The sequence below is a fragment of the Schistocerca piceifrons genome, chromosome 9 (genome assembly GCF_021461385.2).
Source record: "Schistocerca piceifrons isolate TAMUIC-IGC-003096 chromosome 9, iqSchPice1.1, whole genome shotgun sequence".
NCBI lineage: Eukaryota > Metazoa > Arthropoda > Insecta > Orthoptera > Acrididae > Schistocerca > Schistocerca piceifrons.
The window spans coordinates 177,375,468-177,392,229 of record NC_060146.1 but is presented as its reverse complement, the minus strand read 5'-3'; the positions used below and the strand labels follow the sequence as shown (position 1 = coordinate 177,392,229).

Below are 16,762 nucleotides of genomic sequence, written 5' to 3'. Positions count from 1 at the left end.
TCAGGTGCTGCTGAGGGCATTAGATTGGGAAATGAAACACCTAAAGTTGTAGAACAGTTTTGTTATGTGGCCATCAAAATAACTAATGCTGGCCGAAATAGAGAGGATACAAAGTAAGAAAAGCGTTTCTGAAGATCAGACAATTGCTAACATCGAATATATACGCACATCAAAAAAAGTTCTGCATCACCTCGGTTCCGAGAGTTCCGGAACCTGTACAGAAAATTGGAATAGAGATCAACATAAACATCATTTCCGCTCTTTATTGCTCATGAAAACCACACATTCCATGTTGACCTTCAGAGATGCTGGTCCAGATTGCTGTACACACCGGTACCTCTAATACCCTGTAGCGTCCTCTTACATTTATGCATGCCTGTATTCGTCACGGCACATTATTCACAAGTTCATCAAGGCACTGTTGGTACAGATTGTCCCCCTCCTCAACGACGATTCGGCGTAGATCCCTCAGAGTGGTTCGTGGGTCACGTCGTCCAAAAACAGCCCTTTTCAATCAATCCCAGGCATGTTCGATGGGTTCATGTCTGGAGGACATGCTGGCTACTCTAGTCGAGCGATGTCGTTATCCTGGAGGAGGTCATTCACAAGAAGTGCACGATGGGGGCGCTAATTGTCGTCCATGAAGACGAATGCCATGCCAATATGCTGCCGATACGGTTGCACTATCTGTCGGAGGATAGCATTCACGTATCGTACAGCCGTTACGGCGCCTTCCATGACCACAAGCGGCGTACGTCGGCCCCACATAATGCCACCCCAAGACATCAGGGGGGCTCCACCTTGCTGCACTCGCTTTACAGTGTGTCTAAGGCCTGACCGGGTTACCTCCAAACACGTTTCTGACGATTGTCTGGTTGGAGGCATATGTGACACTCATCGGTGAAGAGAACGTGATGCCAATCCTGAGCGGTCCATTCGGCATGTTGTTGGGTCCATCTGTACCGCGCTGCGTGGTGTCGTGGCTGCAAAGACGGACCTCGCCATGGACGTCGGGATGAAGTTGCGCATCATTCAGCCTACTGCGCACAGTTTGAGTCGTAACACGACGTCCTGTGGCTGCACGAAAATCAACATTCAATATGGTGGCGTTGCTGTCAGGGTTCCTCCGAGCCATAATCCGTAGAAAGCGTTCATCTACTGCAGTAGTAGCCATTGGGCGGCCTGAGCGAGGCATATCATCGACAGTTCCTGTCTCTCTGTACCTGCTCCATGTCCGAACAACATCGCTTTGGTTCATTCCGAGACGCCTGGACGTTTCCCTTGTTGAGAGCCCTTCCTGGCAGAAAGTAACAGTGCGGACGCGATCGAACAGCGGTATTGACCGTCTAGGCATGGTTGATCTACAGACAACACGAGGTGTGTACCTCCTTCGTGGTGCAATGACTCGAACTTATTTGTCAGCCTCCGTCCGTCTGATAGGCGCTGCTCATGCACGGTTGTTTACATCTTTGGGCGGGTTTAGTGACATCTCTGGACAGTGAAAGGGTCTGTGTCTGTGATACAATATCCTCAGTCTACGTCTATCTTCAGAAGTTCTGGGAACCGGGATGATGGAAAACTTCTTTGATGTGTATAGATTTAGGTGTAAGGGCGTCTTTTCTGAAAGTATTTGCGTGGACTGTAGCCATGAACAGAAGTGATACGTGGACGATAGACAGTTTACACAAGAAGATACTAGAAGCTTAAAAATGCGGTGCTACAGAGGAATATTGAAGATAGGTAAATATCGAGGAGGTACTGAACAGCATTGTGGGGTAAGAAATTCACGGCACAGCCTCACTGGAAGAAGGGATCGGTTGGTAGGACACGTTCTGAGGCATCAAGGAATCACCAGTTTAGTATTGGAGGGAAGCGTGGAGGATAAAAATCGTAGAGGGAGACCAAGAGATGAATACACTAAGCAGATTCAGACGGATGTAGGCTGCAGTGGTTATTCGGAGATGAAGAGGCTCACACAGGGTAGAGTAGCATGGAGAGCTGCGTCAAACCAGTCTCAGAACTGACGACCACTAGAACAACGAAGAGGAGGCTGAAGTTTAAGAGAATAGTCAGCAACAGTCAATGCGCGAAGAATGAATAAAGTAAGAGCATATGGACTATCAGACCAATTGTGTGATTGGATTGAAGAGTTCCTAGATAACAGACGCATCATGTCATTCTCAATGGAGAGAAGTCTTCCGGAGTAAGAGTGATTTCAGGTGTGCCGCAGGGGAGTGTCGTAGGACCGTTGCTATTCACAATATACATAAACGACCTTGTGGATGACATCGGAAGTTAACTGAGGCTTTTTGCGGATGATGCTGTGGTATATCGAGAGGTTGTAACAATGGAAAATTGTACTGAAATGCAGGAGGATCTGCAGCGAATTGACGCATGGTGCAGGGAATGGCAATTGAATCTCAATGTAGACAAGTGTAATGTGCTGCGAATACATAGAAAGAAAGATCCCTTATCATTTAGCTACAATATAGCAGGTCAGCAACTGAAATCAGTTAATTCCATAAATTATCTGGGAGTACGTATTAGGAGTGATTTAAAATGGAATGATCATATAAAGTTGATCGCCGGTAAAGCAGATGCCAGACTGAGATTCATTGTAAGAATCCCAAGGAAATGCAATCCGAAAACAAAGGAAGTAGGTTACAGTACGCTTGTTCGCCCACTGCTTCAATACTGCTCAGCAGTGTGGGATCCGTACCAGATAGGGTTGATAGAAGATATAGAGAAGATCCAACGGAGAGCAGCGCGCTTCGTTACAGGGTCATTTAGTAATCGCGAAAGCGTTAATCCTTCTTTCCACGAACAATACAAGACTGGAATAGAAGGGAGAACCGATAGAGGTACTCAAGGTACCCTTCGCCACACACCGTCAGGTGGCTTGCGGAGCATGGATGTAGATGTAGATTTAGAAGTAGGACACGGAAATATTAGGAAATAGAGAAATTCGCCTGATGTTCTCTGATGAAAAATGTACTGCGATAATGAATAGCTCAGTAGGCAGTTCGGTTGAAGAGGAATGAACTTTTCTAAGAGAGGCAACCACAGAACATGGAAAGAAAGTACTTAAGTACAAGGAAAGTAACTGCGAAGAAAGCATGGGTAACAGAAAAACTACTTCAGTTGATCGACAAAGGAAGGAAGTACGAAAATGTTTAGGGAAATTCAGGAATACATAAATACAAGTCACTTAGGAACGGAAGAAACGGAAAGTGAAAAATGCGAGGAAATCGAAAAAGAAATGATTGTTCGAAGGGCTGACTTAGCATACAGAAAAGTCAGAATAACCTTCGGTGAAATTAAAAGCAAGGCTAGCACCATTAATAGTACAACGGGATTCCGCTGTTAAATGCAGAGGAAAGAGCGGAGTGGAGTGGTGGAAAGAGGGGGAAAGAAGTGAGGGGGAGGAAGTATGTGATGACGTGATGGACGAAGAAACAGGAGTCGACAGGGCATGCTGCTGACAAAAATAATATACAGAAGAGTGGAAATTAAAATAAAATTGAGGATTCGTTAGATGACGATCAGTTTGGGTTTAGGAAAGGTAAAGGCACCAGAAAGACAGTTCTGACGTTGCGGTTGACAATGGAAGCAAGACTGAAGAAAAGTCAAGACACGTTTCTAGGATCTCTCGACCAGGAAAAAGCGTTTAACAATGTAAAATGGTGCAAGATGTTCAAAATTCTGAGAAAAATAGGAGTAAACTAAAGGGAAAGGCGGCTGGTATACAATGTATACAAGAATGGAGAGGGAACAAGACTGGAATACCAAGAAAGAAGTGCTCGGATTAAAAAGGCTGTAAGAGAGGGATTTAGCCTTTCATCCCTACTGTTCAGTCTGTACGTGGAAGAAGCAATGGCGGAATTAAGACAAAGGTTCAAGAGGGGAATTAAAATTCAAGGTGAAAGGATGTCAATGATAAGAATCGCTGATGAAATGTCTATCCTGAGTGAAAGGGAAGAAGAATTACATGATCTGCTGAATGGAATGAACATTCTAATTAGTACAGCATTAGGACCGAGAGTAAACCGATCAAAAATGAAGGTAATAAGAAGTAGAACTTGACATCAGAATTGGGAACTATGATGTACACGAAGTTAACAAATTCTGGTACTTAGGCAGCCAGGTAATCCATGATGAACGTAGCAAGGAGGACATCAAAAGCAGACTAGCACTGGCGAGAAGGTAATTCCTGGCCAAGAGAAATCTGCCAGTATCAAACACAGGCATTAATATGAGGAAGACATTTCTGAGAATGTACGTTTGGAGCAAAGTATTATATGGTAGCGCAACATGGACTGTGGGAAAACAGGAACAGAATGGAAGAATCTGAAATGTGATACCACAGATGAATGTTGAAAATTAGGTGGACTGATAAGGCAAGGAATGAGGAGGATCTACGCAGAACCGGAGAGGAAAGGAATATGTGGAAAACATTGACAAGGAGGAAGGACAGGATGGTAGGATATGTGTTAAGCCTCAGGTACCAGAGGCAGTAGAGGCTAAAAATCTCTAGAGGAAGACATAGACTGGAATACATCTGCCAAATAACTGAGGACATCAGTTGCGCCGGCCGTTATGGCCGAGCGGTTCTAGGCGCTTCAGTCAGGAACCGTTCGACTACTACAGTCGCAGGTTCGAATCCTGCCTCTGGCATGGATGTGTGTGATATCCTTAGGTTAGTTAGATTTAAGTAGTTCTAAGTTCTAGGGGACTGATGACCTCAGATGTTAAGTCCCATAGTGCTCAAAGCCATTTGAACCATTTTGGCCGGCCGGTGTGTCCGAGCGGTTCTAGGCGCTTCCGTCTGGAACCGCGCGACCGCTACGGTCGCAGGTTCGAATCCTGCCTCGGGCATGGATGTGTGTGATATCCTTAGGTTAGATAGATTTAAGTAGTTCTAAGTTCTAGGGGACTGATGACAGATGTTAAGTCCCATAGTACTCAGAGCCATTTTTTTTGAACCATTTTGAACATCAGTTGCGAATGTTGCTTTGAGATGAAGAGGCTGCACCTCTTGAAATTTCCCAGTGACTCCGATGTTTGGATGGCGAAGTAATCATGTCCCTTCATTTTGCCACGGTAGGCGTCTTGTCAACAAGATGTTGTTTGGAAGTATTAACAAGATGTGTTGTTCACAGTGTGGGCGAGTAGCCCGAAGGTCGTTTCTGTAACCTGACGTCGTGCAGTAATACCCTGGTCAGCAGAGACTGGTCACATTCACACAACAGAGAAATTACAGGAATAATGTTAACCATGCAACAGAACGAAATAGAAACAATGAAAACTACAACGTACGAGAGGCGTTCAGCAAACAATTCTCAAGCCGAGCGGTCTAGGGCGCTGCAGTCATGGACTGTGCGGTTGGTCCCGGCGGAGGTTCGAGTCCTATCTCTGGCATGGGTGTGTGTGTTTGTCCTTAGGATAATTTAGGTTAAGTAGTGTGTAAGCTTAGGGACTGATGACCTTAGTAGTTAAGTCCCATAAGATTCAACAAACATTTGAACATTTCGAAGCCATTCTCAGCCAATTTCAGTTGAATAAGTACGGAATTTGTTGTGGGACATCGTGGATATTCCCGCCTCAGCTGCTATACTTTCATGGATTTCCGATAGGTGGCGGCGCTCTATGTGGCCTTCAAAATGGCGTCCTCGACGCAGGTGCGTTCCAAGTAGAGTGTTTCTTTTGGCGGAAGACCACAGCGTCGCAGATATACATGAGCGCTTGCAGAATGTCTACGGAGAGCTGGCAGTGAACAAAAGCACGGTGGGTCGTTGTGCGAGACGTCTTGTCGCCCAAACCTATCCCACCTCCCGCGTGCCGGCCAGCCGCACACATTTGTGATTCCTGCAATGGTCGAACGTGCGGACACTCTCATGTGAGGTGATCGGCGGATCAGAATCGAATACCTCGCAGCTCAGCTGGACGTTTCTGTCGGTAATGCTGACACACTCTTCCACCAATTGGGATACTCGAAGGTATGTTCCTGGGTTCGTCAGTGCCTAACAGAACACCATTAATAGAAACGAAGGACCACCTGAGTGGAATTGCTTGGGCGTTGTGGGGAATATGGTAACAGCTTTTGTCGGGCATCGTCGGAGACGACGAAAAATGGGTTTATCACTTCGAGCCGGAAACAAAACGGCAATCCGTGGAGTGGTGCCACACTACCTCTCCTCTGAAGAAAAAGTCTAAAGCCGCACCCTCAGCTGGTAAAGCCATGGCGACAGTCTTCTGGGACTCTGAAGCGGTAATTCTGCTTGATGTCCTCCCTCATGGTTCAACTATGAACTCTGAAATGCATTGACTTCAGCGTGGCCGCCACCACAAAAATGCAAACGAACTTTTCCATGACACTGCGAGATGCCACACATGTCTCCACACCCCAGAAGAGCTCACAAAACTTCTTCAGACCTTCTTCATCCACCCTACTGCTTGAATCACCTCTGATTTCCATCTGTTTGGCCCAATGCACGCCTCGGGAAGCAGTACATGGATGATGGGGAGGTTAGTGAAGCAGTAAGACGTTGGTTCTGGCGTCGGTCAGTACAGTGGTACCATTCGGGAGTACAGTGCAGCCCACTAAGGTGGTGCAAGGCCATCGCATTGAACCGAAACTACGTTTGAAAACAGCATATTGGAACCAAAACAGTGGGGAATACACTACTGGCCATTATAATTGCTACACCAAGAAGATATGCAGATGATAAACGGGTATTCATTGGACAAATATTTTATACTAGAACTTACATGTGATTCATTTTCACGCAATTTGAGTGCATAGATCCTGAGAAATCAGTACCCAGAACAACCACCTCTGGCCGTAATAACGACCTTGATACGCCTGGGCATTGAGTCAGACAGAGCTTGGATGGCGTGTACAGGTACAGCTGCCCATGCAGCTTCAACATGATACCACAGTTCAAGAGTAGTGACTGGCATATTGTGACGAGCCAGTTGCGCGACCAACATTGAGCAGACGTTTTGAAATGGTGAGATATCTAGAGAATGTGCTGACCAGGGCAGCAGTCGAACACTTTCTGTGTCCAGAAAGGCCCGTACAGGACCTGCAACATGCGGTCGTGCATTATCCTGCTGAAACGTAGGGTTTCACAGGGATCGAATGAGGGGTACAGCCACGGGTCGTAACACATCTGAAATGTAACGTCCACTGTTCAGAGTGCCGTCAATGCGAACAAGAGGTGACTGAGATGTGTAACCAATGGCACCCTATACCATCACGCCAGTTGATATGCCAGTATGGCGATGACAAATACACGCCTCCAATGTGCGTTCACCGCAATGTCGCCAAACACGGATGCGACCATCATGATACTGTAAACAGAACCTGGATTCATCCGAAAAAATGACGTTTTGCCATTAGTTCACCCAGGTTCGTCGTTGAGTACACCATCGCAGGCGCTCCTGCCTGTGATGCAGCATGAAGGGTAACCGCAGCCATGGTCTCCGACCTGATACTCCATGCTGCTGCAAACGTCGTCGAACTGTTCGTGCAGATGGTTGTTGTCTTGCAAACGTCCCCATCTGTTGATTCAGGGATCGAGACGTGGCTGCCCGATCCGTTACAGCCATGCGGATAAGATGGCTGTCATCTCGACTGCTAGTGATACGAGGCCGTTGGGATCCAGCATGGCGTTCCGTATTACCCTCCTGAACCCACCGATTCCATATTCTGCTAACAGTCATTGGATCTCGACCAACGCGAGCAGCAATGTCGCGATACGATAAACCGCAATCGCGATAGGCTACAATCTGACCTTTATCAAAGTCGGAAACGTGATGGTACGCATTTCTCCTCCTCACACGAGGCATCACAACGACGTTTCACCAGGCAACGCCGGTCAACTGCTGTTTGAGTATGACTCATCGGTTGGAAACTTTCCTCATGTCAGCACGTTGTAGGTGTCGCCACCGGCGCCAACCTTGTGAGAATGCTCTGAAATGCTAATCATTTTCATATCACAGCATCTTCTTCCCGTCGGTTAAATTTCGCGTCTGTAGCACTTCATCTTCGTGGTGTAGCAATTTTAATGGCCAGTAGTGTAATATGATCTATTGGAATTCTGAATAAAACCAACCTGCTATCAGGAAAAAAATGTATTTCATTATTTACTGAACGCCCGTCATATGAATCATCCAGTTGGATGACAGCAAGCAGCCAGAAACTGGAGGACAAAGCAAGTGGGAGGCTTAACAACTTTGGAACCCCAGATGGTTGCTGTGGCTGTTGAGCCAGTCCTCAGAGATTTGCTGAATGTGTACTGTTCTTTCCTTTGAGTCTGTCTCCACCATTTGCTTCATAGTTGTCAATGCTAAAGTAATTTTGAAGAGACTATAGATGTGCTGACCTGCAGATGGAATGTGGGCGAAATGATCTTGCGGTGAGCCCGCCACTGGTCGCCCCTCTTGCTGAAGAGTCCATCGCCAAAGAAGACGCTGACCATGTTGTGCAGGTAGGGGGAGTCGCGGGTGCGGTCGACTATCTTGGTGGAGCCGAGCAGCAGCTCGGCATCGCGGGGTTCTGCGACGACCACGTACAGGATGGGGCCCACGTAGATACTGCACACCAGAGACACATCACCAACACTGGAGGGGGCTCCCCACGGTTAGTTTGTCTAGTGTAGTTTCCTTAACCCTTTCGTGAGCCGTGGAAAACATGCTTCCCACTACAACGAACTCGCTCCTAGTCTCGTGGGATTCACAGTTCCCACCTCTGTATGGTGCTACTACCTAGTGAACAGTATAGGGTACTACTTCCAATCGGAAGTTCCCACCGTTTTTGCTGTACCTTTGCGCAGAGGCATTGTATAGCTGAGTGTTGCTCTGTACAGGAGCCTTTCAGTGCTGTTTGCGTGACATCTTGTGATTTTTTTCCCTCAGAGCTATAGTATAAGGTAAATACTTTTGATTTACCCAAATTTATGAAGGAAAACGTAAAATTAGAATGAGGAGAACTCCAGTTTGAAACAAAAGGAGCCATTTCTGCAGTAAAATAGATGGATAACCGTCCAGTCACTTTCCTGTCCTCAATTCATGACCCATGAGAAACAGCCATAGTGAAAAGGAAAAACAAGGATGGTACTAGTACAGAGATTTCTTGTCCTGAAGTTGTGGCAGAATACCACAAAATAATGGGTGGTGTCGATAAGTTTGATCAATAACGAGAAAGGTATGCTATTGGCAGATGTTCTGTAAAATGGTGGCACAGAATATTTTATTTCCTGATGGACGTTGCTGCATTGAACAGTTTTATCCTGTGGAAAATAAGTAAAAGAGAAAGTGGACAGCATGATCAGCTCACATACAGGATCCATCCAGCCAGACAATTGATCGCTGGCTTCTCATCCCAAAAAAGGCGTGGACAAAAACTTGTCTTTCTGGCAAAAAGGCGTGAAGTACTAGACGATTTTCGTCATGTCGCTGTAGGGGAGCATCAACCCATTTTAGAAGAAACGTACTGGACGTGCCGTCATTGTAGTACCAAAGCTGCGGAAAAGAGCACTCGCTGTGTTTGTACGTATTGTCAAATACCACTTTGCATAGACCCATGTTTCAGAAAATTTCATGGCTAGTAATTGTGAACAATCATTGTAACAAGAGAAGTAAATTTATCAAATAAATATGACATATATTGAAAAAGTTGTTTTTGTCGTTTAACTCCAAGGAAGGGCAGTGGGAAGAATACTTCCCACCTTGTTGTGTGACCTCACTTTCACAGTTGGAGCAAATTTGATATTCTGTATGATAAATATACCTATCTGTTAACTACTATCTGCTCTCCATTCATTAAAAAAACTGCTCAATAATTTTGCCCACGAAAGGGTTAAGAGGGCACTGTGGTTGTGGATTTATCATCCTTTTTCAGAGTCTTTGCATGGAACATCTAGAACTGATAGGACACCCCACTGGAAACAAATTCTGGCTGCCGCTTCCCAGCGACATTAGGTGTCCATTTGTATTGGTTACGCCCCTGGGGGGCGCCAAGGTGTAGGTACTCGGCTGCACGCATATGCTATGTTTGTTGCCTAAAATCCAGTCATCTGCTCTACGTGAAAGAAACTGATCCGATCAAAATAAAAGTTTGTCATTCCCTTCTAAAGATCTTTCTCCACTTAGAGACGCTCATTCTTACGGTTATCTTCTCATGGCCGGGGTTCACAGTCATTAAATCGTTGACAGTAGAAATTATTTATTTCACAATTGTAATTTGGCCTTTAGGCCATTTTCAAGTGCTACTGTGAAAGATTTTGCTTCAGCACATCTCATACATAAAATCATATGTGGTAATTACGTAGGTTCTCATCAGCAGTAGGCTGCTATCCAAATGACTCAGTGGAAGCCCACCCTGTAACTTTACGTCCACATATTTTTATAATTTTAGTAATTTTACAATCATACCCGCAGATATTTATAAATTACAAATTGTTTTCATACACTTATTTATCGTGCACCAGTATATGGAAATTGACAGAGATGTAAAGCAGCTTCTACATAGGCGCACAAGTGAACATAATACGATCAATTTTTAGCTTCTGTTTTAATAACTATTTTGCAATAATTTTAGAAAAGGTGCTTATGGATTCTTTTATCGACACATAATTGGAAAACATATTGTAATTGAAATGCATAAATAATTTTGGTAAGATGTGCATGAATACACTACCGCCCCTGTTGGGGCTTACTGTCAATCTGCTGGCCAGAATTGGGCACCACCTTTCAGTATAGCAGTGCCCTGGCTGCAATGAAATACATAGTAGGTTGTGATATGGCACACGAGCATTCTTCATCTTGTCCCTCACGTACCTGGCAATATTTCAGAAAGAGTACTTGCACAGCTGGTATAGGAGACATTTAATAACCTTTTATCGAGATCTGAGGATGGCAACCATGCTTACCGACACCGTAATCGACGTAAAGGTTGTCTACTAGGGACCTTGGCTAACAAGTTCACTTTCTCTCAAGTAACTGTTTGAATTGCTAAGCACCTTTGTTTTAAGTTGCTGGAAAGTGTTAAGAAATGTTGTCTCTAACAGAATTTATTCCCCATGACGTGATCAATCACCCTTGGACGTTTGATGCAAAGAGAACTAGCTCATATACGAGGTGCGACATTAAAGTAATGAGACTGATGTGAAAAAAATGTTGATTACTGTTTTAGTCAAGTTTTGTGTTGTCTCCTTCAAAGTAGTTCCCTTCTGATTGCACACACTTTTTGTAGCGCTTCTGCCATTGATGGTAACATTTCTGGAACTCATCTGTAATATCCTCCAAGACCCTCGTCACAGCTTTTTGGACATCTTGTGTTGTTTGAAAATGGTGTCCCTTGACCGCCGTTTTGACTCTTCGAAATTGAAAAAAATCGCATGGAGCGATATTTGGTGAATAAGGTGGCTGTGGTAGTCCTGAAATTTGTTTTGAGGTTAAAAATTGCTGTACTGACAGAGCAGTATGGGATGGCGCATTATCGTGATGCAGAATCCAGTTATCAGCAATGTTGGCAAGGACACAAAGAACTCTTTTACGAAGTCTTTCTAAAATTTCTTTGTAGTAATATTGGTTAACTGTTTTTCCAGGAGGCACCCACTCTTTATGAACAATTCCCTTGGAATCAAAGAAGGACACAAGCATGCATTTAACTTTTGACTTTGACATGCGAGCTTTTCTTGGTCTGGGTGATGCCTTTGAGCATCATTGCGAACTTTGGCCTTTTGTCTCTGGATCGTACTGAAAAAACCAACTTTCATCACCAGTGATAACATGGCTCAGCAATTCTGGATTGATTTCCATTTGCTCTAACAGATCGGCTGCCACATTTTTCCGTGTTTCTCGCTGTTGTGGAGTGAGATTTTTGGGGACCATTTTTGCACAAATCTTTCTCATACCAAGCTCTTCAGTTATTATTAGACGAACCGTTTCTCGATTGATGTTCAGTTCGCCTGCAATCATTTTCACGGATAATCATCTATCAGATCCTACGAGTTCACGCACCCTGGCCAGGTTGACATCCGTCTGTGAGATTGTGGTCGTCCACTGTGGTCTTCATCTTCAACATTCGATCTGCCTTCACTTAATATTTTATGCCAACGAAAAACTTGAGCTCATGACATAACCTCCTCTCCAAAAGCCTTCTGAAGCTCACCGTAAGTTAGCGTCGCGTTTTCACCCAATTTAACGCAAAAAGAAATGGCATACCATTGCGCAGTATTATGCTGTTCCAAATCCGTGACGAGACACAAACACGTGTTAACTCACTACAGCACAACTCACGACTGAGCAGTTGCATCGATGGGCCGCTTGGACTAGAAGCAGCTTGTAGACCAAGGTAAAAGATATTGTGCCTACGCAAGCCTGAAGGGTTGCCACATCTTGCAAAGAAAATCAGTCTCATTACTTTATTGTCGCACCTCGTATGACCATTCCTCATGGAGAGAGTGAATGGCACCTTGTTGTGTTTGCAGGCACGTAATGCGGTAAGTGTACAGGGTGTCCCAGAAATGTTGTGACAAACTTCGAGAGGTTGTATAGAGTGTTGTGAGCAACGAATGGAGGATGGGAAGCTGTGTCCAGAAACGTCATCCAACGACACTGTGGAGCGCCAACGTTATAGGCTCAAATGGTTCAAATGGCTCTGATCACTATGGGACTTAACATCTGTGGTCATCAGTCCCCTAGAACTTAGAACTACTTAAACCTAACTAACCTAAGGACATCACACCCATCCATGCCAGAGGCCGGATTCGAACCTGCGACCGTAGCAGTCGTGCGGTTCCAGACTGGGCGCCTAGAACCGCTCGGCCACCACGGCCGGCGCCAACGTTATAGGCGCTGGAGCCTGCCACTGGGACACCCCTTTGTCAAAATGGTTCAAATGGCTCTGAGCATTATGGGGCTCAACACCTAAGGTCATCATTCCCCTAGAACTTAGAACAACTTAAAACTAACTAACCTACATTCGAACCTGTGACCACAGCGGTTCCACGGTTCCACACTCAAGCGCCTAGAACCAGTCGGCCACACCAGCCGGCCCCCTTTGTCATCAAACGTGACTATGTACACTGGTGGACTGTGGGCGGAAAATCTTGCAATGTCGTTTGCTATTCAGTGATAGTGACTGATTGCCACGATCGGCAGTGGAAAAGATGGAGCTAGCTGCAGTGTAGACATGTCTCGTCTCCTGTGAATGCCATGCTCTGTTGCCTTGGTGGATGACGATTTTGGACATGGGTTTCCATCTGCAGTTTATTTTTCTCCTGTGTACCAAGATCTTAGAAGAGTCCATCGAGACAATAGAGCATCACTTTCATAGGAGACAAGGCCTAAGCAGCACTGTCGATCGTGGCAGTCAGTCGTGAACATTGCGAGATGTTCCATCTTTTGTGTGTCAGCGTACACAGTCACGTTTGCTGCCGAAGGGGTGACCTAATGACAGGTGCCACCGCCTATAACTTTGACGCTTCACAGCGTCGTTGGATGGCATTTCCAGGTTCCTACCCTCGATTTGTTACTCAATATGTACGCTCTACAGTACCTCGAAGTTTGTCACAACATTTCTGGGACGACCCTTAGAAGCAAAGCAGAGACTAATGCCGCATCATTCTAGCGACGATATGTGCCACAGATAGGGAAATATGTAAAGAGTGTAACGCTAAGTACATATAAAAGTGTTTTGAGGAGATAAAAACACTTTCTCATGTGACAGAAATCTCATATGTGATACGTTTTTCCCTAAGGAGTCCATGAATGCTTTGGCGCTCGCAATGTTAAGAGCTGATGTTCAAACCGCTGCGTGATGAATAATGGTTTTTAGAGACGTTTACAGGCCACTATGGATTTATTTTTGTGGACGGAAATGTAATGTCTATATCAGGAGGAGTGCTGATTTTGTAAGAGTACAATGTGCCACACTCCAAGTGAAAATACATGATCGTTATCATCAAACTTCACTCTGTGATTTACAATCAATTTTCTGTACCAAAATATTCGCCTATGTTGCAGTATGTTTGGAGGAAGTCGGGTTATGACATTAACACACTCATATTATTGTATGAAAATATAATTACTGCGGTTTCTCATCTTGGACTGCTTGAATGCGAAAGTGATTCTGAATATAAAAACCTGTCTTTAGTGAGGTGTGCACATTGTTCTGTTCCACTTTGTTTTAACCGTTTCAACGAAGCCCCCATCTGCACTATGAGGACTAATATGAGCACTATCAGCTGTGCGGGATACTTATGTTTGGCAATGTTATAAATGCTTAGAGCAGAGAGTTTTTGGCACTGTTGACTGAAAATGTAATTATACACTGGCGTTGTGATACTGGTATGTTGTTACTTTGTTTCCCTCTATTAAAATGCCACTTACCGTAGAATGCAAGGTTTTGCATCGAAAAGACACAGACACTGTTGTTTTTATGATCGAGTGTTATTCTAAGCATGGTTTCGTGCTATTCCGAGCATTTGAAACCAAAAGTGTCCGTTGTAAGTGGGGTACTGAGAACAAGATGGCAACTGTGGAGTACATACTGATTGCCTGTTTTATTTTTAATCGTGGTAAAATACTGGACTACGATTGGGAACTCTAAATATTTCTATCTTGGCATATAAATTCTCTGACTGGTCTATTCCCAAGAAGGTGGGGGAGAGGAGGGAATTGGGGGGGGGGGGGCGGGGGAGTCGGGGCATGATGATCTCATGCATATGCCACTGCGCCTAGCTTGTAGATGAGCCAATAGCGCAAGTATATTTTGATTGAAAGTCGCTACTGCTTTCTGAATGGTGTCATCATAGGATGTTGGCCGGTTTTGAATGTGCTTTCTGATCAAAAAGCTGGAATGATCCTTTATTTGGCAACATACACAGTTGTCACCATTGTAGGGTAATATTTTAAGACACCAAGTTCTTCTTTCGTCAGTTCTATAAGCCACAATTGAGTACATGACAATTCCAGCGATATCAGTGCCCTCCAAGGTTTTACTTGTAGGCACGACATTCTCAAAGTCATTTAACACATTATCTGCGAAACAACTGGACAAAATGTTACTTTTGCACTACATAGACAAAGGCTAGAAACTTTAGGGGACTATTAATACATTTTTTTATCATCTGTTATGTAATGTTATGTCTCAAGTTCCAGTTTTTTAAGAATTGCAACCTGAAATGAAAACAAAAAATTGCTTGATTTAATGCTTCATTATTCTGTTTAAAACGTGAAGCCGGTATAGAACATCTACTCTAACATTTTTTTCAGAGGTAAGTATCGATATTTCTAGGTCTCCTTAGTGTTCGTTCAAAACTTTTGTGATATTTTTCTTATGATACCACTCGGGAGTAAAAGTATTTATACTCTCGATTCGATACTGTGTTCCCATATGTGCTTACCAGAATGTGGACCCGTGAACGGCATGCATGCGACAGAGGGTGCGGAAGCTGGTCCTGGGGTTCCCCAGCTGCATGAGGTTCCCCAACAGAGGGACTGGGGGATCCCCCGGCGCGTCGCACCGCGGCCGCCGCAGCCACGCCCACCACAGCCCGGCCACCAGGGCTGCCAACAGCTGCAGAAGCCACCACACCACCGCCATCCTCACAGAGAAACACACACCTGCCCAATGAGCGCTCGCCGCCACTTATGTACACGGCGGCTGGCAGGATACCTCCACAGCTTCACAGGGCGTTGTTATGAGTCCCCCTGTTTTCTCCTTTCCTCAAATCACCTCACGTCCCTAACAGACAAGAGATAAGGCTTCCGGAATCGCTCGGGCCAGTAATGCCAGGCGACGAAACGTTTTTGTTTGTTTAACGGTGTGTTATCAAGTGTTCAGTTGAGTTGTTGATTCCGCTTTTCTCCACAATGTTTTGACTACCGAGCCTGGCCCCGTTCTTCAGGTGCTGAGGCTTAAGTCGTTACTCCAACCAGACTGTGGAGTACTGCTGGTGTCTCACCACCTTTCAGTAGCGTCTGTTCTCTTGTTGTCTGCATTTTCTATGAACCATGTTTCACTTACGTATAAAACTATACTCCAGACTAAATACTTTTGGGAAACTACTTCCTAACACTTTCTTTTAAATTAGATGATAGTATATTCATCGTTTCATTTGTAAGAAAACAGTTTTCCAGTTGGCGGTCTGCATTTTATATTCTCCATTGTTTCTATCTTTAGTTATTTTGCTCCAGATAGTCGTCTTTTAAACCTGGACTCTGATCTCTGAATGTAATCCCCACCTCACCACCTGATCTGATTCGCCTACATTCCTTTACTCTACTTTCCTTTTGTTGATATTCATTTTATAAGCTGTTTTGAGGACTATCAATTCTGGTCAACTGATTTGCCGAGTCCGTTGGGAGTCTCTAACACAATTACCGTGTCATCAGCAAACCTCAAGAGTTTTTACTGCTTCTCTCTGACATTTAATCCCATTTCAAAATTTGACCTTGGATTCCTTTACAGCATGCTCAACCAACAAATTGAATAACGTGGGGGATAGGCTAAAATTCCGTCTCACGCCCTTCCGTTTTATGTTATTCGACTGTTATAACTGCAGCCTGGTTTCTGTAAAGTTGCATATAACCTTTCGCTCCCTGCATTTTATACCTTATTTCATCCCAGTGGGCTTGCTGTAGACAACTACACCGAAGTGAAATTGGTAGTGGCTTTACTGAGAGAATATGTCATGTGATGCAAAGGAAAACAATGGAATATTTGAACTAGATGAACGAGAGGGCGTAT

At 44.6% G+C, this 16,762-nt stretch overlaps 1 protein-coding gene across 1 annotated transcript in view; it reads right to left on the bottom strand.

Annotated features, from left to right (window-relative positions):
* LOC124716828 (cytochrome P450 4C1-like) overlaps nucleotides 1-15,616 on the bottom strand; it is a 75,861-nt gene extending 60,245 nt beyond the window's left edge. Inside the window, exons 1-2 of the mRNA XM_047243382.1 lie at nucleotides 15,417-15,616; nucleotides 8,388-8,598 (exon numbers count right to left, since the gene is read on the bottom strand). Coding sequence (XP_047099338.1) covers nucleotides 8,388-8,598; nucleotides 15,417-15,616 — 411 coding nt within the window. The remainder of the gene's footprint in view (nucleotides 1-8,387; nucleotides 8,599-15,416) is intronic.
* Nucleotides 15,617-16,762: the final 1,146 nt, after the last annotated feature.